The sequence below is a fragment of the Cervus elaphus genome, chromosome 28, assembly GCF_910594005.1.
Source record: "Cervus elaphus chromosome 28, mCerEla1.1, whole genome shotgun sequence".
Classification (NCBI taxonomy): domain Eukaryota; kingdom Metazoa; phylum Chordata; class Mammalia; order Artiodactyla; family Cervidae; genus Cervus; species Cervus elaphus.
Genome location: NC_057842.1, coordinates 11,989,312 through 12,014,483, shown reverse-complemented (window position 1 = coordinate 12,014,483; position 25,172 = coordinate 11,989,312). Strand labels below are relative to the sequence as shown.

At 38.0% G+C, this 25,172-nt stretch overlaps 1 protein-coding gene across 1 annotated transcript in view; it reads right to left on the bottom strand.

Annotated features, from left to right (window-relative positions):
• The window catches only part of COL19A1 (collagen type XIX alpha 1 chain), a 417,920-nt gene that overhangs the window by 208,259 nt on the left and 184,489 nt on the right, over positions 1-25,172 (bottom strand). The window contains exons 12-13 of the mRNA XM_043890428.1: positions 14,042-14,095; positions 11,766-11,801 (exon numbers count right to left, since the gene is read on the bottom strand). Coding sequence (XP_043746363.1) covers positions 11,766-11,801; positions 14,042-14,095 — 90 coding nt within the window. The remainder of the gene's footprint in view (positions 1-11,765; positions 11,802-14,041; positions 14,096-25,172) is intronic.

Here is a 25,172-nt window from a genome sequence, read left to right as displayed (position 1 = left end):
GGATATTTCACGATTCCATAAGAGTGCTAGGACTTTTTCTTTTTTTTCTATTTCTGTGAAAAATGCCATTAAAATTTTGCTAGGGATTGCATTGGATCTATATATGGCTTTGGGGAGTATGAATATTTTAACAATATTATTTCTTCCAACTCATGAAGACAGCATATATATTTATTTATTTGTGTTTTCTTCAATGTCTTTTTCTAAAGTCTTATAGTTTTCAACACACAGATCTTACTATTTCCTTGGTTAAATTTATTTCTAGAATGTTATTGTTATTGATGCTATTGTTAACAGGATTGCTTTACTTCTTTTTCAGTATTTTGTTAGTGTACAGAAATGAAATTGATGTATCCTTCAGGTTTCCTGAACATGTTTATTAGTTCTAACAGTTTGTAGTTAGAGGCTTTGAAATTTTCAATATAAAAGATCATAAAATCTGCAAATAAAGAAAATTTTACATTTTTCCTTTCTGATTCGGATGCATTTCATTTATTTTTCTTCCTTAATTTCTCATGCTAAGACTTCCAGAACTATGTTGAATAGGAATGGGAAGAGTAGGCACATTGCTCTTGTTCCTATTGCTGCTGTTCAGTTGCTCAGTTGAGTCTGACTCTTTCCAACCCCATGGACTGCAGAACACCAGGCTTCCCTGTCCTTCACCAACTCCTGGAGTTTCCTCAAACTCCTATCATTCGAGTCAGTGATGCCATCCAACCATCTCATCCTCTGTCTTCCCCTTCTCCTTCCGCTTTCAATCTTTCCCAGCATCAGGGTCTTTTCAATGAGCTGGGTCTTTGCATCAGGTGGCCAAAGTACTGGCGCTTCAGCCTCAGCATCAATCCTTCTAATGAATATTCAGGATTGATTTCTTCCAGGATTGACTGGATTGATCTGCTTGCAGTCCAAGGGAATCTCAAGAGTCTTCCCCAACATCATAGCTTAAAAGCATCAATTCTTTGGTGCTCAGCCTTCTCTATGGTCTAACTCTCACATCCATACATGATTACTGGAAAAACCATAGCTTTGACTAGACAGACCTTTGTCAGTAAAGAAATTTCTCTGTCTTGGATGAAGCACAAGCTGGAATCAAGATTGCTGGGAGAAATATCAATAACCTCAGATATACACATGACACCAACCTTATGGCAGAAAGTGAAGAAGAACTAAAGAGCCTCTTGATCAAAGTGAAGAGAAGATTGAAAAAGCTGGCTTAAAACTCAACATCTGGAAAACTAAGATCATGGCATACAGTTCCATTACTACATGGCAAATAGATGGGGAAACAGTGACAGACTTTCTTTTCATGGGCTCCAAAATCACTTCAGATGGTGACTGCAGACCAAGAAATTAAAACACACTTGATCCTTGGAAGAAAAGCCATGACCAACCTAGATAGCATATTAAAAAGCAGAGACATTACTTTGCTGAAAAAAGGTCCATCTAGTCAAAGCTATGGTTTTTCCAGTAGTCAAGTATGGATGTAAGAGTTGGACCATAAGAAAGCTGAACACTGAAGAATTGATGCTTTTGAACTGTGCTGCTGGAGAAGACTCTTGTGAGTCCCTTAAAAAGTAGAGACATTACTTTGCCAACAATGGTTCATCTAGTCAAAGCTTTGGTTTCTAGTAGTCATGTATGGATGTGAGAGTTGGCCTATGAAATAGATCACCAGTCCAAGTTCGATGTATGAAACAGGGCACTCTAAAATGGTGCACTGGGACAACCCTGAGGGATGGGATGAGTAGGAGGTGGGAGGTTAGTTCAGGATGGGGGACACATGAACACCCATGGCTGATTCATGTCAATGTATGGCAAAATCCACTACCATACTGTAATTTTCCTTCAATTAAAATAAATAAATTAATTAATTAAAAAAAAAGAAAGCTGAGCACTAAAGAATTGATGCTTTGAACTGTGGTGTTGGAGAAGACTCTTGAGAGTCCCTTGGACTGCAAGGAGATCCAACCAGTCAATCCTAAAGGAAATCAGTCCTGAATATTCATTGGAAGGACTGATGCTGAAGCTGAAACTCCAGTACTTTGGTCACCTGATGCAAAGAACTGACTCATTTGAAAAGACTCTGATGCTGGGAATGATTGAAGGCGGAGGATAAGGGGACAACAGAGGATGAGATGGTTGGATGGCATCACCGACTCAATGGACATGAGTTTGAGTAAGCTCTGGGAGTTGGTGATGGACAGGGAAGCCTGGCATTCTGCAGTCCATGGGGTTGCAAAGACTCAGACACAACTGAGCGACTGAAATGAACTGAACTGAGCTGATCTGAGCCACAGTCAGCTCCCAGTCTTGTTTTTGGTGACTGTATAGAGCTTCTCCATCTTTGACTGCAGAGAATACAATCAATCTGATTTTGGTATTGACCATCTGGTGATCTTCCTATGTAGAGTCATCCCTTGTGTTGTTGGTAGAGGGAGTTTGCTATGATCAGTGCATTCTCTTGGAAAAACTCTGTTAGCCTTTGCCCTGCTTCATTCTGTATTCCAAAGCCAAACTTGTGTGTTACTCCAGGTATTTCTTGACTTCCTACCTTTGCATTCCAATCCCCTATGATAAAAAGGACATCATTTTGTGGTGTTATTTCTAGAAGGTCTTGTAGGTCTTCAGAGAGCCGTTCAGTTTCTACAGCATTAGATGTTGGGGCACAGGCTTGAATTACTGTGATATTGAATGGTTTGCCTTGGAAATGAACAGAGTTCATTCTGTCACTTTTGTGATTGCACCCAAGTACTGCATTTCGTGCTCTTTTGTTGACTACGAGAGCTACTCCATTTCTTCTAAGGGATTCTTGCCCACAGTAGTAGATATAATGGTCATCTGAATTAAATTCACCCATTCTGGTCCATTTTACTTCACTGTTTCCTAAAATGTTAATGTTCACTCTTGTTATCTCCTGTTTGACCACTTCCAGTTTACCTAGATTCATGGACCTAACATTCCAGGTTCCTACGCAATACTGTGTACAGCATCAGACTTTCCTTTCACCACCAGACACATCCAATAACTGGCAGTTGTTTTCACTTTGGATCAGTCTCTTCATTTCTTCTGGAGCTATTTCTCTGCTCTTCTCCAGTAGCATATTGGGCACCTACCAACCTGAGGAGTTCATCTTTCACTATCACATCTTTTTGCCTTTTAATACAGTTCAAGTACGACTTTTCATACTTGTTCCTGATATTAGAGGAAAGGCTTTCAACCTTTCAATGTTGATGACGTTAGCTCTGGACATGTTATGTATTTCATTTATTATGTTGAGGTATGTTCCTTCTATACTGAATTTGTTGAGGGTTTTTATCATGAAAGGTTTTTTGAATTTTATCAAATGTTTTATTCTGTATCTATTGAGATGATTATATGATTTTCATCTTTCATTCTTTTAATGTAGTGTAACAAACTATTTGACTGTGTATGTGGAAACCTCCTTGTACTTTAGGGATCACAGTGTATAATTCCTCTAATATGATGTTGAATCCAATTTGCTAGTATTTTGCTGAGAAATGCTGCATCTAGGATATTTGTCTAGACTTTTGTTATAGTTTCTGTATCTGGCTTTAATATCAAGGTCATGTTGCCCTCATGTTCTGAGCATGGAAGTGTTTCCTCCTCTTAAATTCTTTGGAATAATTTGATATTCTTTGGCATTAATTTTTCTTTAAATGTCTAGTGTAATTCATCCATAAAACACCTGATCCCAGACTTGTATTTGTTGAGAGGGTTTTGATTACTGATGCAATTTTTTCACTCCTTATTAGCCCATTAAAGTTTTCTATTTATTCATGATCCAACTATCTGGTTTGTGACTGTATAATTGTTCATAGTAGTCTTTGATAATCCTTTGTGTTTATATTGTATTATTTGTAGTGTTTCCTCTTTTATTTCTGATTTTATATTTAGGTTTTTTCTCTTTTTTTTATTGGTTAATCTACCTAAGTTTGTCAAAAACCAGCTCTTAGTTTAATTGATCTTTTCTACTATTTTTCTATTCTCCATTTATGTCTGCTCTGATAATTGTTTTCTTTTTTTTTTTTTAATTCTTCTACGTCTGGACTTTGTTCTTCCTTTCCAAGTTTCTTTATGTATAAAGCTATAGGGTGTTTGAGATCTTTATTTTTTCTTAATTTAGGAATTTATAGTTATTTGTTAGTTATAGCTAATTATCTCAGAATTGCCTTTGCTGGGCCCCATAAGTTTTGGTAAGTTTTGCTTCCATTTTAAGATATTTTTGTATCCCCTTTTAATTTTTGACCCATTGACTGTTCAGGAGTGTGTTGCTTAATTTTCACATATTTTTGAATTTTCCAGTTTTTCTATTTTTATTGATTTCTAGTTTCAGATTTTCTTATTTCATTTGTATATTTTTGCCTCCTTTGTTGAAGATTGACTGTAGGTGTGAGGGCTTATTTTGAAGTTCTGTATTCTGTTCCATTTGCCTATATCCCTGTTTTTGTGCCAATACCATGATGTTTTGATACCTATAGCTTTGTAGTATTATCTGAACTTGAAGTCTGGGAGGGCTATGCCGCCAGCTTTGTTCTTCTTCCTCAGAGTTGCTTTGACAATTCTGGGTCTTTTATGGCTCCACATAGCTTTCTGGATTATTTGTTTTAGTTCTGTGAAAAATGTTATGGGCAAATTGACAGGGATTGCATTAAATCTGTATATTGCTTTGGGCTGTATGACCATTTTAACAATATCAATCCTTCCAATAGAAGAGAAATGGATATCTTTCCATTTTTTAAATCATCTTCAATTTCTTTTATCAGTGTCTTATAGATTTCACCATATAGGTCTTTCACCTTCTTGGGTAGGTTTATACCTAAGTATTTTACTATTTTTTCTGTGATTTTATATGGGATTTTTAAAACTTCCCTTTTCTGGTATTTCACTGTTAGTGTAAAGAAATGCAGTAGATTTCTATATATTAATCTTGTATCCTGCAACCTTGGTGAATTCATTTATCAGTTTTAATAGTTTTTGTGTGAAGTGTTTAGGGTTTTCTATATAGAGTATCATGTCATCTGCATATAATGACAATTTAACCTCTTCCCTTCCAATCTGGATACCCTTTATTTCTTTTTCTTGTCTGACTGCTGTGACTGAGTCATTCAAAACAATGGTGAATATAAGTAGTGAGAGGGAGCTTCCTTGCTTGTTTTAGAACGTAACAGGAAGAGTTTCGGCCTTTCATTGGTAAGTATTATGTTGGCTGTGGGTTTATCACAAACGACTCTTATTATGTTGAGATATGTTCCCTTTATACCCACTGTGGTGAGAGATTTTATCAAAAGTGAATGCTGAATTTTATCAGATATTTTTCTGTGTCTATTGAGATGATCATGTGGTTTTTGTCTCTTTCTTTTCTAATGTGATATATCACATTGGTTGATTTGAGCATGCTGAACCACTCTTATGACCCTGGTATTTGTCCAACTTGATCATGGTGTATGAGTTTTCTCAAGTACTGTTGGATTCAGTTTGCTAATATTTTGTTGAGGATTTTTGCATCTATCTTCATCAAAGATATTTCCCTGTAATTTTCTTTTTTTTGTAGTATCTTTCTCTGATTTTGGTATCAGAGTGATGGTGGTTTCATAGAATAACTTCAAGAGTGTTCCCTCATCTTTAATTTTTTGCAATAATTTAAGAAGGATGAATATAAATTCTTATTTGTATATTTGGTGGAATTTCCCAGAGAACCATATGGTCCTGGACTTTTGTTTGTAGGAAGTTCTTTTTTTTCATTACATATTCTATTTCACTTCTGGTGGTCAATCTTTTTCAAAGATTTGTTTCTTCTTAACACAGTTTTGGCAGGCTATATGTTTCTAGATACTTGTTTATTTCTTCTAGGTTGTCCAAATTTGTTGGCATGTAACTGTTCACAGCATAATGTTATTTTTGTTTGTTTGTTTTTCTGTGGTATTGGTAGTTATTTTTCCTCTTTCATTTCTTTTCTTGATTATTTGGGTCCTATCTGTCTTCTTGTTGGTGAATGTGGCTACAGATTTATTGATTTTGTTTTAAAAAACCCAGCTCTTAGTTTTATTGATCTTTTCTATTATTTTTATCTCAATTTTATTTATTTATCCTTCTGATATTTATTATTTCCTTCCTATTATTGACTTTGTCCTTCTTTTTATAATTCTTTCAGGTGATAGGTTAGGTTGTTTATTTGAGGTTTTCTTGTTTATGGGAGACAGCCTGTATCACTATGAATTTCCCCATTAGTACAGCTTTTGCTACATCCCCTAAATTTTTAAGACTGTGTTTTCACTGATGTTTGTCTTGAGTGATTTCCTGTTTGATCATTGATCCAGTGGTTTTTTCATAGCATGTTGATATGCTAATTAGCATGTTAATCTCCTTTTTTTTTCTTCTTTTCTTTCTGTGGTTGATTTCTAGTTTCTTACCACTGTGGTCAGAAAAGATGTTGGAAATAACTTACACCTTTATACCCTTTTAAATTTGTTGAAACTTTTTTTATGTCTTAGTACATGGTCTATCCTAGAAAATGTTCCATGTACACTTGGAAAGAATGTGTATTCTGGGTTTTTTGGATGTGGTTTCCTGTAGATATCAATTAAGTCCAGCTGTTCTATTGTGTCATTTACGATCTCTGTTGCCTAATTGATTTTCTGTCTGGAAGATATGTCTTCTGATGTCAGTGCAGTATTTAAGATCCCACTATCATTGTATTCCTGTTATTTTTTCCTTTTATGTCTGTTAGTATTTGTTTTACACATTTGGGTGCTCCTATATTGGCATATATGTTAATAAGTATAATATCTTCTTGTATTGATCCCTTTATCAGTATCTAATGTCATTCTTTGTCCTTTGTTATTCACTTTGATTTAAAGTTTATTTTGTCTGATATGAGTATTGCTATCTTTGTTTTTTGTTGTTTTCATTCTCATGAAATATCTTTCCCCACCCCCTCATTTATCAGTATAGCATCTTTAACCCTAAAGTGAGTCTCCTGTAGCAACATATTGAAGATACTTGTTTTTTGTTTTTTTTTTTATCCAACCTTTCACTCAATGTCTTTTGACTGGAGCATTTAGTCCACTGACATTTAAAGTAATTATTGATTAGATGTATTTATTGTCATTTTAAACCTTATTTTCCAGTTGATTTTTCAGTTCTCTCTGTTTCTTTCCTTTTGTGGTTTGATGGTTTTCTCTTGAATTATGCTTGAGCTTCTTCTTGTTTTGTGAATCTGTTGAATGTTTTTGATTTGTGGCTACTCTGGTTTTCAAGTATGTTAACCCAGAATTTTATCTGCTTGCATTAGACTGATAGTTGTATAAGTTCAGGCATATTCTTAAAAAAAAAAACTACAGTCTTTACTTCCTTATTCTGCATTTTGTGATTTTTAAATCCTATTTTACATCATCATGTATATTTTTTTTCTGTTAATTGTAGTCATAGTTGCTTTAATAAAATTTTTATTGTTTTAAATCTATGTACTAGTTTCTTCAGGTGATGTTTAATCCTTTTATTAAATTGGCCTATCCTACTGTGGTTTTACCCTTTCTTACATATGCTTGCTTCTCTTCTATTTAGAGAAGATCTTTCATTATTTTTTAGGATAGACTTAATGTTGTATTCTTGTAGTTTTTGCTTGTCTGAGGAATTCTTTGTTTCTCATTCTATACTAAGTGATAATCTTAGAGGGGAGAGTATCCTAGGTTGCAAGTTCTCCCCTTTCAGAACTCTGAATATATATTGCAAAATATATATTTTCTGTAGAGAAATTTTCTGCAAATTTTCTGTAGAGAAATCAACCTGTGGGGTTCCCTTGTAACTGACTCTGTTTTTCTTTTCCTTACTTTTGAATCCTCTTTAGCTTTTGTCATGTTAATTATGATATGTTTTGGTGTGGTCCTATTGGGTTCATCTTGTTCAGGACCCTCTCCACTTTCTATACCTGCATATCTGTTTCCTTCTTTAGGTTTGGAAAGTGTTCAGCCATAATTTCTTCAAATACGTTTTTGATCCTCTTCTTTTTTTCCCTTCTGGGGCCCCTATTGTGTATAGGTTGGCATGCTTTAAATGACTCCACAGATCTCATATGCTTCTTTCATTTTTTGTTTCCGTTTGTCTTTCTGTCTGTTGTCCTGAATGGTGTGATTTTCATTATTCTATCTTCCAGATCACTTATTTGTTCTGCATTATTTAGTCTGCTTTCAGTTCTGTTTTTCTGTCAGCAATTGACTTGTCTAATTTTGATTGTTTCCTCTTTATAGTTTCCAGCTCCTTGTTACAGTGACCTGCATTTCTACCGAAAATCTTAATTCCTTTAGCATTTTTATTACTTTTTTTTCAACTCAGGATCTAGTATACTGAAGAGGTCTGTTTCATTGATTATTTTTAGGGGATTTTGCTTGTTCTTTTTATTGAGACTAGTTCCTTTGCTTCTTCATTTTACTTACACTTCTGTGACTCTACAAATTTAGAAGAAATAGTTACTACCGTGGTCTTGAGGGCTGTTTTTATGTGGGAGCATCCCTATATAGACTACGTGAGTCTAACATCTTTGTCTTGAGAGCTGTCTTTGCTATGGATGCCTGTCACATCTTTGCCCAGAGTGTGCTGGCCGTTATCCCCTTGATAGAGGTTATGACCGGTGTTGTGTGGAGATCCTGCACTGGACGTTGGGCAGTGCCTCCTCTTCTCTCTGTGACTGTCACAGCCGTGCTGGGGATGGGGTGTACTTTCCAGTTGTTGCAGTAGAAGCCCTGAAGTTTGTGTGTGAGAAGGCTCTGCTGCCCTTGGGTTTGTGCTCTGTAGTGAGGAGATGAGTGCTGAATGAAGCAAGAGAGGCTCATATGCTCACAGCGAATGTATGCACCACCTAAGCAGGCGTCCGGGGTTCTGCTTAGAAGCGGCCCACGTGGCATTCCTTTCTCCGCTGTGTTTGTCCCTGACCTAGTGTAAGGCTGGCCCTATGGATCAGGGCATTGTGGCTGCAGAAATTGAAGTGGTTGAGCTGCCACCTGAGACCTGAGCTGCCTCTGTGGTAGGACTCTCCCAGGGCCTGTCCCCCCAGATTCTAGCTTCAGGCTTTGTGTGAGGTGGGTGGAGCTGGAGCACTCCTGCTGGGAAAGGAACCACTGCAAGCTTCTCCCTAGGGCCTGTCCACTGGAGACACGTGATTCTGTGGATCATGCCCTTACCTGATATGCACGCCAACAAAGTCTGCTGCTGCAGGACTCCCTGACCCCCACATGTCCCTGCTGCGACAGCATTGATTATGGGCTCAGATATCGGCCTCTTCCCCATAGTGTGTGTACTCACAAAGCCTGCCGGTGGAGCTGGGCCCTGCCACAAGCAGACTAACAGTGGGCTTTCTAATGGTAAGTCCACACCCTGCCATGTGTGTGCCAACCACAGGCTCTGCTCCCCAGGTGTTGCAGTAGAAGCCCTGAAGGTTGCATTTGAGAAGGCCCTTAAGTTGGTGCTCTGTCCCAAGGAGGTGAGTGCCGAAGCAACAGAGACCCACGTGGTCACTGTGAACCCATGCACTCCTTGTGCAGGCAACCACGGTTCTGCGCAGAAGCAGTTCAAGTCGCATCCTTTTCTCTGTTGTGCTTGTCCCTGACCTAATATAAGCCTGGCCTGGAGGTCAGGCCTGGACTACACTCCAGCCCTCCGGGCTGTTTCTGCACATCGAGACTTAGTCCGTTCCCAGCATCCATCCACAGAAGCCCAAGTTTCAGCAGCTGCCCACTCAGTGTACTAACAGCTCCACCTGAAGGACATGTGAGGTTGGGAAGTGCAGAGGTGGCCGCCATCAGAGCCAGTGTCTCTGTCCTGGCAGCTAACAAGCCAGCACATGCAGACTCCTCATGGGCAGAGTCCAGGCCCCTCCAGATCCTCCATCTGGCCAAATGGACCTCCCAGCCAGTGAAGGGGGTTCCCCAGGGGAGGGGTCATCTGTAGGGACTTTTCTTCTTTCACATCTTGCTCCCAGGGGCACTGGTCCGGCTCCAGTGCCTTTTTGTTATCCTACCAGTTGCGTGGGGATCTTTCTTGCAGATTTGGTTGTGTAAGAGGTCTTCTGCTAGTTTTCAATGACAATTTTACCATATGTAGATGTCTTTTTGATGTGTTTTGGAAGATGGTAAGCTGCACATCCTTCTAATTCACTCTTTTTACCTCCCATTTTAGAGTCTTTCTCATGTCTTTAGATAAGTGTGAAAATCAGCTTGTACTCTTTTGGTGTCTGGCTGCTGAATAGTGCAAAGAGACATCTAAAGGGTGTTACTTGGCAGAAAGATGTCAATTGTCACTTGACATTGATATCGCCCAATATAATATTCTGGCTGAGGGGCCAAATTTGCTTATCAGGTGAAATGATACATTTCATTTCTGTGCATTTTAGTCTTCAAACACAAGTTGCAAATGACTGTGTAATCAGATAACTACATGGGATGATTGAGCACATAACTCAGTTGAACAAAAATAAACATGTGATTTAAATAAAATGAGCAAAATTTAAATCACTGCCAAATAATTTAAGAAATAAACTCCACAAATTATAAAAAATTGAATAATATACAGTTAAAGTCTCCTCTCAAATAGTTTTTATTCCTATCTTGAAAATCAAAGCTTCAAGCACAGAATTCCATTCTAAATTGAATTTGGTTATTTCTAAGAAAGTCATTTGTTTGTTTCCTTAGATTTTCCATTTATGAAGAAATATTTGCATTCTAAGTGAGCACTGCAAAGATTATTTGTGTAACACAATATTAACATAGTGTTCAGAATGATATTTTCAAGTACAAAGATAAATATAAATGTTACCAAAGTCACATAGCCTTTGCAAGTCCTGTGCTGCCCTAATGGGAGGCCCCTCATCCAGATGCTAGAAGATTCCTTTAAACTCGGCCTTCTATGATCAGGATAGGGCTCAGGAAACTGATGATTTAAATTCTTAATTTATGTCATTAGCTAATATCAACATAAAATCTGAGAGGCCTCAAGCTACACATGATCTTAGTTAAACATCTTTCTTCTTTTCCATTAAGTTTAGTGTCATTCTCAGACCAAATCTTTAACTTAAATGAGAAACCTTAATGGCCTATGAAGAAAATCTATAACAGCAAATCGTATCCAAATATGAAAGCATTACATATTTATGACTAAATGTTTAATAAATGATGAACCATTTAATTGAGAGCAATGCCATTATGTGGACATTATAAACTTTTCTCATAAATCTGTCACTGAAATATATCTATTTTATCATTTTCATATCTTAGAAGCAACTCACATAGGAAAAAGCAATGGGCTTGAATGAGTTTTGGCGAATGTAACAATCAGTTTAAACAGGTAGCTATTTTTACACATTGGGTGATTATAGTTTATTCTTTTATAGTTTTTAGAGTAAGAAGAACTGTCTCTGCTTCCATTTCCAACTTTAAATGTCATGTTAAGAATGTATAATCAAACCCTTAAGGGGAAAAATTATGAACCATATGGAGGGTGAAGAAAATTGCTTAGGTTAAGTACTGCTTTCAGACTTTTCTAGTGACTACCTGCATGACCTCAGGTTAAGCCCTTCACTGCTATGGGTAGAAGCTCCATCTTTAAAATCTGGAGGTTTGCTTAGATCTACTTTGAAGTCACTTTCAGTTCTCAAAATATCCAATAGCTTAAATTCTGGTATAGTCATGATGTACTGTGAGTAGTCAACAGGGTAACATACTTCAGTGATGAATTTTTATTTCAAGAATACTTACAGTTAAGGCTGGTGGTCCTGGTGGTCCCATATCTCCCTAAAGGATGAAAGAAAAGCTGCAATTACCAATAGTCCCTTCTTGCTCACATTATTTACAAATTTTATGAATGGATCAAGGCAATATCTAGATAAATATGGGTAGAAAGAAAAGTAGAATTTTATCTTGATAACGTGTCTTCACAATGAAAAATTTATCACATGCTTTTAGCTATCATGATATAAAAATCACCTTGTGCATCCCCATGCTTTCTGCAGCAGCAGAACTTGTTTTGAAAAGCTAAAATAATCTAATTTCTATTCTTTTGTCTACTAATCCAAAATTAGAAAGAGTATCTCTTCAAATATGGTTACTTGCCAATGGAGCAGCTGGGAAGTGTCACAATGACAGATTATATTTCTGACAAAGTTAGCACAGTAATAATAAGTGGGTCAGCAAAAATAATAAGTGGGTCTCCCCACTTTACACATTCAACAGCCCCATTTCCTCTTATAAAGCTTTGCTGAACTGGCCTTGCACTTGCAAACACTTGTAAGAGGCTTTGCCTATAGTCATGAAATTTTAAATACTAATGTTGCTTTGCTGACCATTACATGAATACAAATTACCAGGTAGATATACTGAAAAACTATTCAAAATCTAAAGAATATGGTTAACCTAAATGTTTATTATTTTTCAATTTATAAATATGTCACCTATATGCTTTATTGTATCAGCGTATATATTTACTTCATGGGAACTCTTGGTCATTAAGATCAAGCATCACAGAGACAGGCAAACAGGGGTAGGGAATTAAGAGGTACAAACCATTATGCACAAAGTAAATAAGCTACAAGGATATATTGTACAACAGAGGGAAGATAGCCGATATTTTATAATAGCTTTAAATGGAATATAAGCTATAAAAATTTTGAATCACCATGCTGATTCAAAATGAATCACTATGCTGATTAGTATACCTGAAACTAATAAAATATTGCAAATTAAACTATACTTCAATAAAAAAAAATTAAGGGCTTTCCTGGTGGCTCAGAAGGTAAAGAATCTGCCTGCAATGCAGGAAACCCTGGTTCAGTCTCTGGGTTGGGAAGATCCCCTGAAGAAGGCAATGGCAACCCACTTCAGTATTCTTGCCTGGAGAATCCCATGGACAGAGGAGTCTCATGGGCTAGAGTCCATGGGGTAGCAAAGAGTTGGACACAACTGAGCAACTAACATTTTCACTTTTTCAATAAAAAATGAATACTTTTTTAAAAGGTAAGTCTTAGAATGTTACATTTGACAATTAGAGACCCTCCATCTCATCAAATCCCCTTATTTTGTAGATAAATATACTGAACCCCAGAGTGCTGATGGTGAATTAAATAAAGTTATTGCATAAAGAAAAAAAAAATCAAGTATTGCTGCCATAACCCCTCTTCAAGTGGACACCATGGAATCAACACTGTGTGGCAGGGTGCACTGGATATTGTAGTCTCATGTGGGAGTCACTCTACAACATTTGCTTTTCTCACTTAACAAAATCACCTGAAAACTGAAGACTCAGCCTTGTGTAATCATTATTTTGGGAACTACTGAATAAAAATAACCAACAGTTGTTAAAGAACATTGATGAAGTTTAAATCAGTCACTGGGGACCAGTTTGCAGTCAATTTTATTGCAAAGGTAAATACTGGAGACAGACAAAGATTTCTAAACATGCTGAGAATGAAGAACAAAATACAGTGCAAGATGCCCATATGTACAACTGTCATCAAACTAGGATCACCCAGTGACCTTACTCCAAACAACTCTTGCTTTTACCATCTCATAATTTTCTTTTCAAGGTCCCTGCCAATAGGCCACTATAAAATGACATGAGAAAATGTGGCAGGAAGAGGGGCATTCAGATTAAGACTGAGATGCACAATTAACCTCTTTCCCCACAAAGGCCAACTGCTTCACCATGGTAGCATCTCAGAGCTACTGGCAAAGTTCCCCAGTGCAGGACATAACTGCGAATTTGTGATGGAATGAATACTTAATGGTGTTGAGAGAGGGAGAAAAAAGGGAAATCTTATAAACAAATTACTGTTGACTAGCAATTGTGCATTTAGTCTCTTCAAACTAACTGAATGAACCAAAAGGCTTTTCTTGTTCAGTTTTTTGTTTTTTTTTTAACATAATAGCCTTTGGTTAATTTTAACAAAGTTACATTTTGGCTATTAAATGGGATCAGTGAAAACTCAGTGCATAGGTTCTCAGGGTTTTCTTGAGAAAAGACTGGGCAAATACAGTACCTTTTCTCCTTTAGGGCCAGGGGGACCACGAGGACCCAAGTCACCTTTCACACCCTGTACAAAGAACACAACCAATGTGATCTCTATACACAGTTCACAGAAAGCTTCAATTTCTGACAAGTTATTAGTCGAAATTTAAAATCATAATTTACTGTATTTACTCCCAAATCCCATTCTTCAGTGTGTGGTATAGAAAAACTGGCGCTAAAATGATATACAACATCTGTGCTGTGGTGGGTACAGATACATTAAGTCAGTGCGAGGCCGCAATACTGCATGTTAGTGCAACTTTGCTTCCTGCTAAAATTACATTAATTCACCATCTGGGAGAGCATCATCTAAAGATCTATATGAGCTTTTAAGTATCCACTTTGGCTTAAATTTGTTGATCTTGTAAATATCTCTGATTTAGTATTGATTTGGCTTTTTTAAAGCTTGCCCTTAAAATTCAAGGTTTAAATCAAAAACATTTTTTGTCTGTATGGAGAAATCTAATTGTGAGGGGAAAAGGGATGAAGAATATATTCTTTTCCCATCCCTCATAAAGTTGGGGCTAAAATGCAGTCTCTCTCCTGTTTTAAAGCCTGTTTTTTTTCCTCTAATTCTTCTTTCTTTTTTTTTTTTTTTTAACCTGGATTTATAAAGACAGCAGTAAAAGTATATAAGACATAGCATATCTGATAAACATACTCATGAGTCTTCTGGACTGTTGGGTGTTTTAGTGGGCATCTGGTTGATCTGACTCAGAATTTGACAGCTGTCAGGAATACCACCATAGGTTTCACTGGAGATCAGTGCTACAGCTGAACGTTTTCAGTGCAATTAGGAAGAAAAGACAGGCATGTCCTGTGTGGTGAACAGGAAAAATACTTTTTCTCATCCTTAACACACTGGATGAGGGAAGAACAATGACAGAAAAAATATTCTGAAGCCACACAGTACACAGTAAATCCAAGCATCTTACTGTTCCCAATTGAGGAATCCAGCTCTTACTGCTCTGACATTTTACAGTGAATAAACAATGCCAAATGCTATCCCTTGTAGCTACCCAATATAGAAGCTGATGATGAATTTAAAGGAACAAAAGAAAACCAGATATGTAAAATGATCTTGTTAAAACTTGTTACCTTGTGAAAACTGCAGTCTTATACTTTAAGAAAAAAATTTAATAGACGAAAATACCTAATTGGTTAAAAAGGAAAAAATCAAAACACCTTTGTGGTTGCATAAACTCCTTTGTGAATAAAATTCATAGCTATGTTTTCTTCCTTTATTACCTCTGGGTATTTATAAAATAAAGATGAGTGAAGAATTAAATTATAAATGAAATGTGATATTCTCTTATTATTTGAAATATCCATTCCTTTCCAAATCAAGCAACACATACTCTGTTTATACATGCCTCTGGAGTAAAACTTGGCACCAACATACTCTGAACACTTGCAGAAAGAAAATGGCCATTTCTGTGAATCAAGTTTATTCTTAGTTCACTCACCCATTTATTCAGTGGACATTTATTGGATACCCTCTGTATAGTCACCACTGCAATCATCAGATCTGCACTGCCCAATATGTAGCCCAGGGCCACGTGTAGCTTTTCACCCTTGAAATGGGACTGGTCTGAATGGAGATATGCCATGAGTGTAAAATACCATTGGGTTTTCAAGATTTGGTACAAAGAAATGAGTGTACAGTAGCTCCTTAGTAATTTTTATGTTGGTTATGTATTGAAAAGATAACATGCACATGGGATTAAATAAGATATATTATTAAAATTCTTTTCACCTGCTTCTTTTTACTTTTTAAAATGTGGCTATGAGAAAGTATAGCATATTTACATTTGTCTTAAAATTGTATTTAAAATCTATTATATACATTTAGTTTTATATAATATATATTTTATTTACATTAGATAGTGTTATTGAGAGACATTAAAAAAAAGAACAAGAAGTTCAAAAAGACTCTTTCATTAAGCAAACTTGAGTCGGGTTCCTCTGAGCCCTCTCCTTGACTCGGCCTCAACCCTGGCCCCTGTCCATCCATGGCCTGCCTGGCCCAGTTTTAGCAAGAATCTTGTTAAGTCAGTTTAGAGAGAATCCCTCAGCCTTGATGTCTGTTCTTAGCAGTATTCCATTCAATGACCACAACTCTCTATTCCTTGGCTATAGATCCCCAGTCATCCTTGCTGTATTCAGAGTTGAGGCCAATCTCTCTTCCCCATTGTAATACTCATATTGTGGTAATCTTGAATAAAACTCTTCTTTACCATTTTAGGGCTTCTCTGGTGGCTCAGAGAGTAAACAATCCACTTGCAATGCAGGAGACCCAGGTTTGATCCACGGATCGGGAAGATCCCCTGGAAAGGAAGTGGCAACCCACTCCAGTATTCTTGCCTAGAGAATTTCATGGACAAAGGAGCCTGGCAGGCTACTGTTCATGGGGTTGCAAAGAGTCAGACACAACTGAGCGACTAACACTTTCACTACTTTTTTACCATTTTAGTAAGTGTCAGAATAATTTTTTCCTTAGCAAAGTCAGATTTCCTGCTGCAGTGGAGTTCATGGTGTAGAGGAGGGTGACTGACCATGACCAGGTCCACAGGCTGAATGTGCTGAGTGCAGGGCAGTGGGGGTAGCGGCTGGAAACAGCCTCTACGTAGAGGGAGTGTTTGCTGTTGTCTAGGATCCAGCCTTGCACCGATCCTGGGAAACAGTGCTGGGGGAGGGGTAAGGGGCCAGCAAGCACAACAGCCCCTGGATGGAAGGAGTGTCATGAGCAAGTGAGGAGGCGAGGAGTGGGACGTGAACTCAAGGGTAGTCAGGGGTCAGGGCACATAGAGAATTGTAAACTGTGGAGAGAAGGCAGGGTTTTGATCTAAGAGCAAGGGGAAGCCATTTAGGGTTTGATGGTGTTTCCAGAAAAAGAGAGTTTTGACTACAACATGAAAATAGATTGCAGGCAGAAAGAGCAGAAGCAGAAAGGGGCTCTCATAGCTTTGCAGGCAAGAGAACAAGATGGCCAGAAGTGGGAACGGATTTGCAAATGCTGGAGGTGGGCCCTGGGAAAGGAGGGCCCAAGGCTGATTTGTACTTGGCTTCAGTGACTGGCTAGGAGGCTGGGCTGTTTACTAAGCTGAGAAGTGTACTAAAGAAGGGTCTTTTCTCTTCTTGATGGTAGAACATCATCCAGAGGGGGGAAAAAAAACAAACATGAAGAAAGAAATAGCTGAGAAAGACAGTGAATATTCATTTCTGCAACAGACATGGAACATCTATACACAAGCAAGACAGAACCCTGTATTACCATGAACAGATGAGTAGGAAGACATTGTTTTTAATAATGGGAAGGAATATGAAACACAATATTCAGGAAAATGATTAATTCTGGAGTGGGCATGGCATTATGTTGAGTTCTGAGTACATTCTACGATTCACAATCATCATATATGTTACATGTTAGAAAAATACTATTTGAAGTATAAACTAATACATTAAAAATTTTCAACACTCCTACCTGACAGACTAACTGTAATTGCAACTTCTGGAGAAGGGACTTATGTGCCGACGTGTCAAGCAAGTACCTGAACTATCCCTGGTTCAATCATCTATGGTCAGGGGCAAGATGCGGTAATAGAGCAACCAGCCACAGGCTGAGGACCATGATAAATGTGCCAGCAGGTGTGCAGGGGGCAGGGCCCGGAGATGCCTAATTCTCTAGAAGACGCTCATGACTTCAGACATGTCGAGTTCAGAAGAGTCAATAAAGGATTCATGCATTTTTCTCAAGTAAGTTACTTAAGTTTCCCTATAAAATAGGTATAAGTAATCGTTGTCTTTACAGAAGCAACCTAAATGTCCATCAACAGATGAATGAATGAAGATGTGGCACATCTATATAATGGAAGACTCCTCAGTCATAAAAAAGAATGAAATAAGGCCATGTGCAGCAACATGGATGGACACAGAGACTGTCATACTGAGTGAAGTTCAGTCCAAACCAGAAAGACCACTACCATATGATGTCACTTATCTGTGAAACCTAAAATATGACACAAATAAACCTACCTAGGAAACAGAATCACAGACACAGAGAACACACTGGTGGTGGCCAGTGGAGAGGGGGCTGGAGGAGGGTAGGGTTAGCAGATATAAGCTTTTTATATATAAAATGGATTAAAAAACAAGGTTTTACTATATAGCACAGAGAACTGTATTTCTATGTTAAACCATAATGGAAAAGAATATATATACATATATATATATATATGAATGCATATGTGCATATAACTGAATCACTTTGTACAGCAGTAATTAATAGAACATTGTGAATCAACTATACTTCAATAAAAGATAGTATCTGTCTTAAAAAGTTGTTCTGACACTCATATGTTTAAAAATACTTGACACATCTAAGGTACTTGATAAATGTTGCTTGTGCTTTTCAAGCTGAATTCCAAGGGATACTTAATTGTTCTGTCCAGTTGTGTAGCCAGTTTGATGGACATGTGACAACTGTCCTTTCACTCACATAGAATAAAATGCAATTGGGAAGTACTGCACTCATCAAGCCTCTGCTTTTGTCACTGGCCACTGAAGTGCATCCACAGAGCTCATGTACCATGTTGTTAAGGTCATGGCATCATAACAGGCTCTATGAAGCAGATCAGTAATGTTTTTCTCAAGTGTAATTTTTCTCCTCATGTGACACTAGTGTTGCTATCAATGGCTATTCAGTACTGGAGAAAAAAAGACATAGCACTCACCATAAAGCATACAGAATCTAATGCATGAGACTCTGAATTTAATAATGAATAAGACAGGCATCTATTACCACTGTTCTCTATAAAATGTTTGTACATAAAGATGCTCAAAAGCACAGTAGTGGGCTCTGTATGTTATGAGAGACAGGTACCCTTATCCAAATGCAAGATGAACTTACTTACAAAACAAGAGACAGATTCAGAGAAACACAGACATAGAAAACAAACATGGTTACCAAGGGAGAAGGGGTGGAGGGATGAATTAGAAGTTTGGGATTAAAATATATGAAATAGATAATCAACAAGGGCCTACTGTATAGCATGGGGAACTCCACTCAGTATCTTGTGATAACCTATAATGGAAATGAATCTAAAAAATGATATATATCTGAATCACTGGATACCTAAAACTGACACAGCATTGTAAATCAACCATATTTCAATAAAAATTTTAAATGCACGATGAAAGCTGAAGGACAGTATTGCAACTAGTTATAAAAGCACGTAGACTATGAATTAACTTTCATTGGAAAAGCTACTTACTAACAGTATGTAGCATCTTTAAAGATCATTTGATATAAAGTAATGGTATTTGTTAAAAACATTTACCCATCTATTCATCATTTTCCCCATCCTCTATTGACTGCTTCTTTTTCCCTAGCAATGGCACCAGCTGTCAGCAGCCACTATTGCAGCTTTGTGATTCCAACATTTTTGTATTCAGTATACAGATTGCATTGGTGTAAGGAGATTAACGTGACAATTTTAGAAACATCAGATGCTATAATTCTGATAAGAGTTGTTTGAAAGACAATAACAAAGTTGCAGAGGAAGAGACTAAACTGAATGATTGAAATTCACTTTTCCAAGATTACATAAGTCCACAAAAAATAAATTAAAAGATCTATCTCTATCTATTAGAGAAAACATGTTTTCTAACCCAGTTTCTAATACTAGCAAATGTTCATATAGCTCTTCTGTATGCAAGACTCTAACTTAAATGCTTTATGTTTGATGACCCCTTTAATCCTAAAAAAAAAAAAAGACTATGAGTTAAGTGCTCTTAATATTATCATTCCATTGTGCAAACAAAGAAATAGGCACATAGAGAATAAATAATGTGCTAATTAGTACACCAGGTGGGCAGTGGCAGAGCTGGAATGTGAGCCCAAATTGTTGGTTTCAATGATCACATTAACTTTATAAGATCCTCCCTCAAGTGTGTTCTCAGATGCCAATGTTGAACATATCTCATGGTAGGTCACAGTCAAAACCATTTAATTACCAACTGGAATGTGTGAAAAGTTGAGGTCTTATATTTTGAAGGCTAAATTCTAGCAACTCAAAATTTTGACAATTGCAATATGTGTGATATGCATTATTTAAATTATAAGGTAAATATGAGTCCAATACCCCAGTGCCATGAGAATCAAAGTTCTTACACACACACACACACACACACACACACACACACACACAGTCAAGAAAGCATTGAGAAAGATATCAAAGCAATTTTTTTGCCCTAATGATTAAGAGTTGTTACTGCTGAGCATGAAGGATGCTGTACATTCTGCTCTTGCAAGACAGCCCCATGAGGCAGAGTACCATCTTGACCAAAATGCAAGAGTGTCCCATTAAGAAAGCTGAACTGCTGCATACTTCCCTTTAAAGGAGGGAAGGATGTAAACTAAAGGAGGTTTACATTTTCCAAAGTGAGCTTGTCCACTATGTGTTAAAGCTGGCACAGAAGAAATGATTACCAAAAGGTACATTTATACCAATATATGTTTAATATATAAGAATAAAGACCATAAAAAGACTCTGAATTCATTTCATGGGAATATTAATTTCTTTTAATTTTCTCTGAGGTGTTAAGTAGCTGCAGTGAGCTGACGTATTGAGGTTATTCAGTCTGTGCTCCAACAGAATATTCCTGAAATTATGATCTCCATCATGGCTTGACTTCAGTACAGACTGAGATAGCTATTATAATGCCTTTCATTCCCTAAGAATGTGCACCTACACTTACTGAAAGGCAGAGTGAACTGTCACAAATGCTGAGTGATTTTGGTTTGTGGAGTCAGTTTATTTTAGCATTGAAAAACAGACAATGAGAAATGCGGTGTGACTTGGGGAAATAGACTTTTTGGTCAAACAAGAGATAGAGACTCACTTCACCATTTTCTGAAAGAAAATTTCTTACTTTCTTAAGCTCTGCTTCTTACTCTAAAAACAGGGATACTCTCACTGCCTGCATTTTCTAGCCCATAATGTTGAGGTAAGGATCGAATTTCAAATTCCCCATGAAACCAGTTTTTGAAGTATGGCACAATATTTAAAACCACCACCACCACCAATGGAATAAATAACAGCATATGATTCTTTACCCCTACTCAACATTCAAAAAACTAAGAACATGGCAACCAGCCCCACCACTTCATGGCAAATAGATGGGGAAATAGCGGAAACAGTGTCAGACTTTATATTTGGGAACTCCAAAATCTCTGTGGATGGTGACTGCAATTATGAAATTAAAAGACACTTGCTACTTGGAAGAAAAGCTATGGCACAGCTAGATAGTGTATTAAATAGCAGAGATACCACTTCACTGACAAAGGTCTGTATAGTCGAAGCTATGTTTTTTGCAGTAGTCATGTATGGATGTGAGAGTTGGACTATAAAGAAAGCTGAGCGCTGAAGAATTGATGCTTTTGAACTGTGGCATTGGAGAAGGCTCTTGAGAGCCCCTTGGATACCAAAGAGATCAAACCAGTCAATCCTAAAGGAAATCAACCCTGAGTATTCATTGGAAAGACTGGTGTTGAAGCTGAAGCTCCAATATTTTGGCCACTTAATGCAAAGGGCCAACACATTGGAAAAGACCCTGATGCTGGGAAAAGTTGAGGGCAGGAGGAGAAGGGGGTGACAGAGAATGAGATGGCTGGATGGCATCACCAACGCCATGGGCATGTTTCAGCAAATTCTGGGAGATAGTGAAGTACAGGGAAGCCTGATGTTTTGCCATGGGATCTCTTTGCCATGGGATAGCAAAAAGCTGGACATGTCTGAGTAGTTGAACAATAGCAAAGTACTTTTATAATAGAAGGGAAAAAGAGAACTATCATTACTTTTTCTTATTCCTCCTTAGTCATGACTCCTGAATACCTTTCGCAAAATTAAGGAAAAGAAAATGATATCAATTACATGTTAATTAAGTAACCAAGTGAGAAAATGTGCTTTGTCATGCTTTATAATGTTCCTAATGAGCTATAAGAGGTAGTGATAGTGCTGAAGGAATAACACGCTTGTGGGTGGGGCTATGTGAAGGACTGTTCCCAGATCATTGTCAGAGAGGAAAGGTCACACTGCCCACAAGGCTGGGAGCGCTCTCAGCAAGACAGTTTTAGATCTGAGCAAGTAGAAAGCAGGCAAATATGTGTGTACAACTGATTAATTCTGAAAAGTCAAATCACCTTACTTTCAGACCCCAAAGGAAAAATTTCCAAATCTCTAAGTTAACGTCAGGCTGCATCCCTTCAAACTTTCTCAGGGTTTTATTTGAGTGTTTGGATAAATTCTTTCTCTATTTCTCTCTAATGCTATCTTAACAAACTTCTAGAAATCTTTGTTTTGCTCCTCTCTCCCAGGGAGTCACCATACATGTAGCTTGGTTACTTTTTGCAACTGGAGTTAATCTCTCTCAACAATCCTACATTTATCAGAAGATAACATCCTTACATAATGAACAGTCAAAACCTTGGGCTACTTTTTATGTTTTTGCCACAATCAAACACCAAATTGCATATATTTAACCTCTGTAATATCACTGTGCATTCTCTTCCACCTGTTTTCCTGGTTTAGGTTCTAATTCCTTGTATTTTAGACTATTATAATAATCTCTTAATTTTTAATATGAAAATTTAGCAAATAACTACTACTTACTCCAAACGTTTACTAACACTAGCGATTCCAAGAAATGGTCATAAAGAATATGATAGAAAGAACAGAGTCACAGGCAAAAGCTTCAGTTCTGTCCATTTTGTAGAACACACTGCTAAAGCAATCTTCATGGAGACACAGCACGAGCCACATGCCCCCCTTCAGAGGAGCGAGGGCATATCTCCACACACAGAGCACTGTCCATGCCCAACTCCAGCTGGACTCTCACTGTGTTTTCCCTGCTGCAACTAGAGTTCCAAAACCTGAATGAAGGCTTCAAACTTCATCATACTTTCAAGACGCTAATCCTAATCAATCTTAATGATCTCTTTGTATTAGATGATAGGACATTGCAGTGATGGGGACTTCAGAACCCAACAGGTTCTCAGAAGTGATTTTCTCAACAAGTGACAGAACTGGGACACACACTGAGCTCTGCTTCCCACCGAAGAACTCTGACCACTACTCCAGATATCTCCAGCGACAGGGTAGTGGGGAAGTAGTAGCTCTATTACCTGTACGGGCCAATGGCCAATGGCCATTCAGCACCCTATTGTCCTGTAAGGAGGCAGAGAAGATGCAGACTCCCCTAGCTCCAAGACACTGGTTCTAACTCCCTCTCTCTGGTGGAGAAAAATCCTTTCTAAGAAGATAGGAACAAGAAGCATGCCATGTTAAAGGTGCAAATAGGGCTTCTTAGGAAGTACGAGAAGAAAGGTGTGGGGGCCAGAGCCTCAAGCTTGGGTGAGTTAGTAGGGTTAGCTTCTGGGATACTTCTCTTTGGACCCCTCCCCCTCCAGGGGAAGGAAAACTATGATAAATCTAGACAGAGTATTAAAAAGCAGAGACATCACTTTGCTGACAAAGGTCTTTATAGTCAAAGGCATGGTTTTTCCAGGAGTCATGTATGGATGTGTGAGAGTTGTACCATAAAGAAGGCTGAGCACCGAAGAATTGATGCTTTTGAATTCTGGTGCTGGAGAAGACTCTTGAGAGTCCCTTGACAGTAGGAGATTTAACCAGTCAATCTTAAAGGAAATCAACCTTGAATATTCAGTGGAAGGACTGGTGCTGAAGCTGAAGCTCCAATTAGGGCCACCTGATGTGAAGAGTTGACTCATTGGAAAAGACCCTGATGCTGGGAAAGATTGAAGGCCAAAGGAGAAGGGGACGACAGAGGATGAGATGGTTGGATGGCATCACTGACTCACCAGACATGAACTTGAGCGAACTCTGGGAGACAGTGAAGGACAGGGAAGCCCGGCCTGCTGCAGGCCATAGGGTCGCAAAGAACAGACACGAATTAGGAACCGAACAACAAACCCTCCAGGTCTTTGTTTACAAGCCCCAGGACTACAGTGTTCAGCCTCCCTTCCCACTGTGCTGCAGACCAGATGGATTTTACAACATCTGGGCATTAGGGAACCCGATCTAGCTTATTCCTTATTCCTCTGCCCAAAAAGTAAGTAGTATGACCCTTCAGAACCTTCTTAAAACATTTTTTATGAGGTGAAGAAGGGAAACCATGGGAAAAAAATAATTCTCCTTGTGGATTACTTGCCTTAATAAGGAGTATATCTACTGTAAATGGTGAATCTTATGGCCTGAAAGGAGAGTAATCTACATTTAGAGAAAAACCCAGATTTTATCTATCCTCCAAATTCCATCATAAGAACACAAGTAAAGTTCTTGGGGGATAATTGCCTTGGGGGAGGGGGCAGGAGGGAGGACTTGACGTTACCTGGGACAGGAGCCCTGAGCTTGGGGAACAGGTGCAATGGAGGGGGAGTGACACAGATATACAGGGTCCCCTCCCTTTTTCCTTTTCATTCCTGAGATACGACCTCGACAGACCCCTCAGCAGATCGAGACTGGGGGTAAGCCTGGCTCATAACACAGGTCAAAGCAGCATATATGTAAAAAGTAAAAAGACCCAGAAAGTCTTTTTATACACCATGGAATATTACTCAGCCGTTAAAAAGAATTCATTTGAATCAGTCCTAATGAGATGGATGAAACTGGAGCCCCTTATACAGAGTGAAGTAAGCCAGAAAGATAAAGAACATTACAGCATACTAACACATATATATGGAAGTTAGAAAGATGGTAACAATAACCCTATATGCAAAACAGAAAAAGAGACACAGAAATACAGAACAGACTTTTGAACTCTGTGGGAGAAGGTGAGGGTGGGATGTTTCAAAAGAACAGCATGTATACTATCTATGGTGAAACAGATCACCAGCCCAGGTGGGATGCATGAGACAAGTGCTCAGGCCTGGTGTACTGGGAAGACCCAGAGGAATCGGGTGGAGAGGGAGGTGGGAGGGGGGATCGGGATGGGGAATACGTGTAAATCTATGGCTGATTCATATCAATGTATGACAAAACCCACTGAAAAAAAGAAAAAAAGAAAAAAAAAAGACCCAGAAA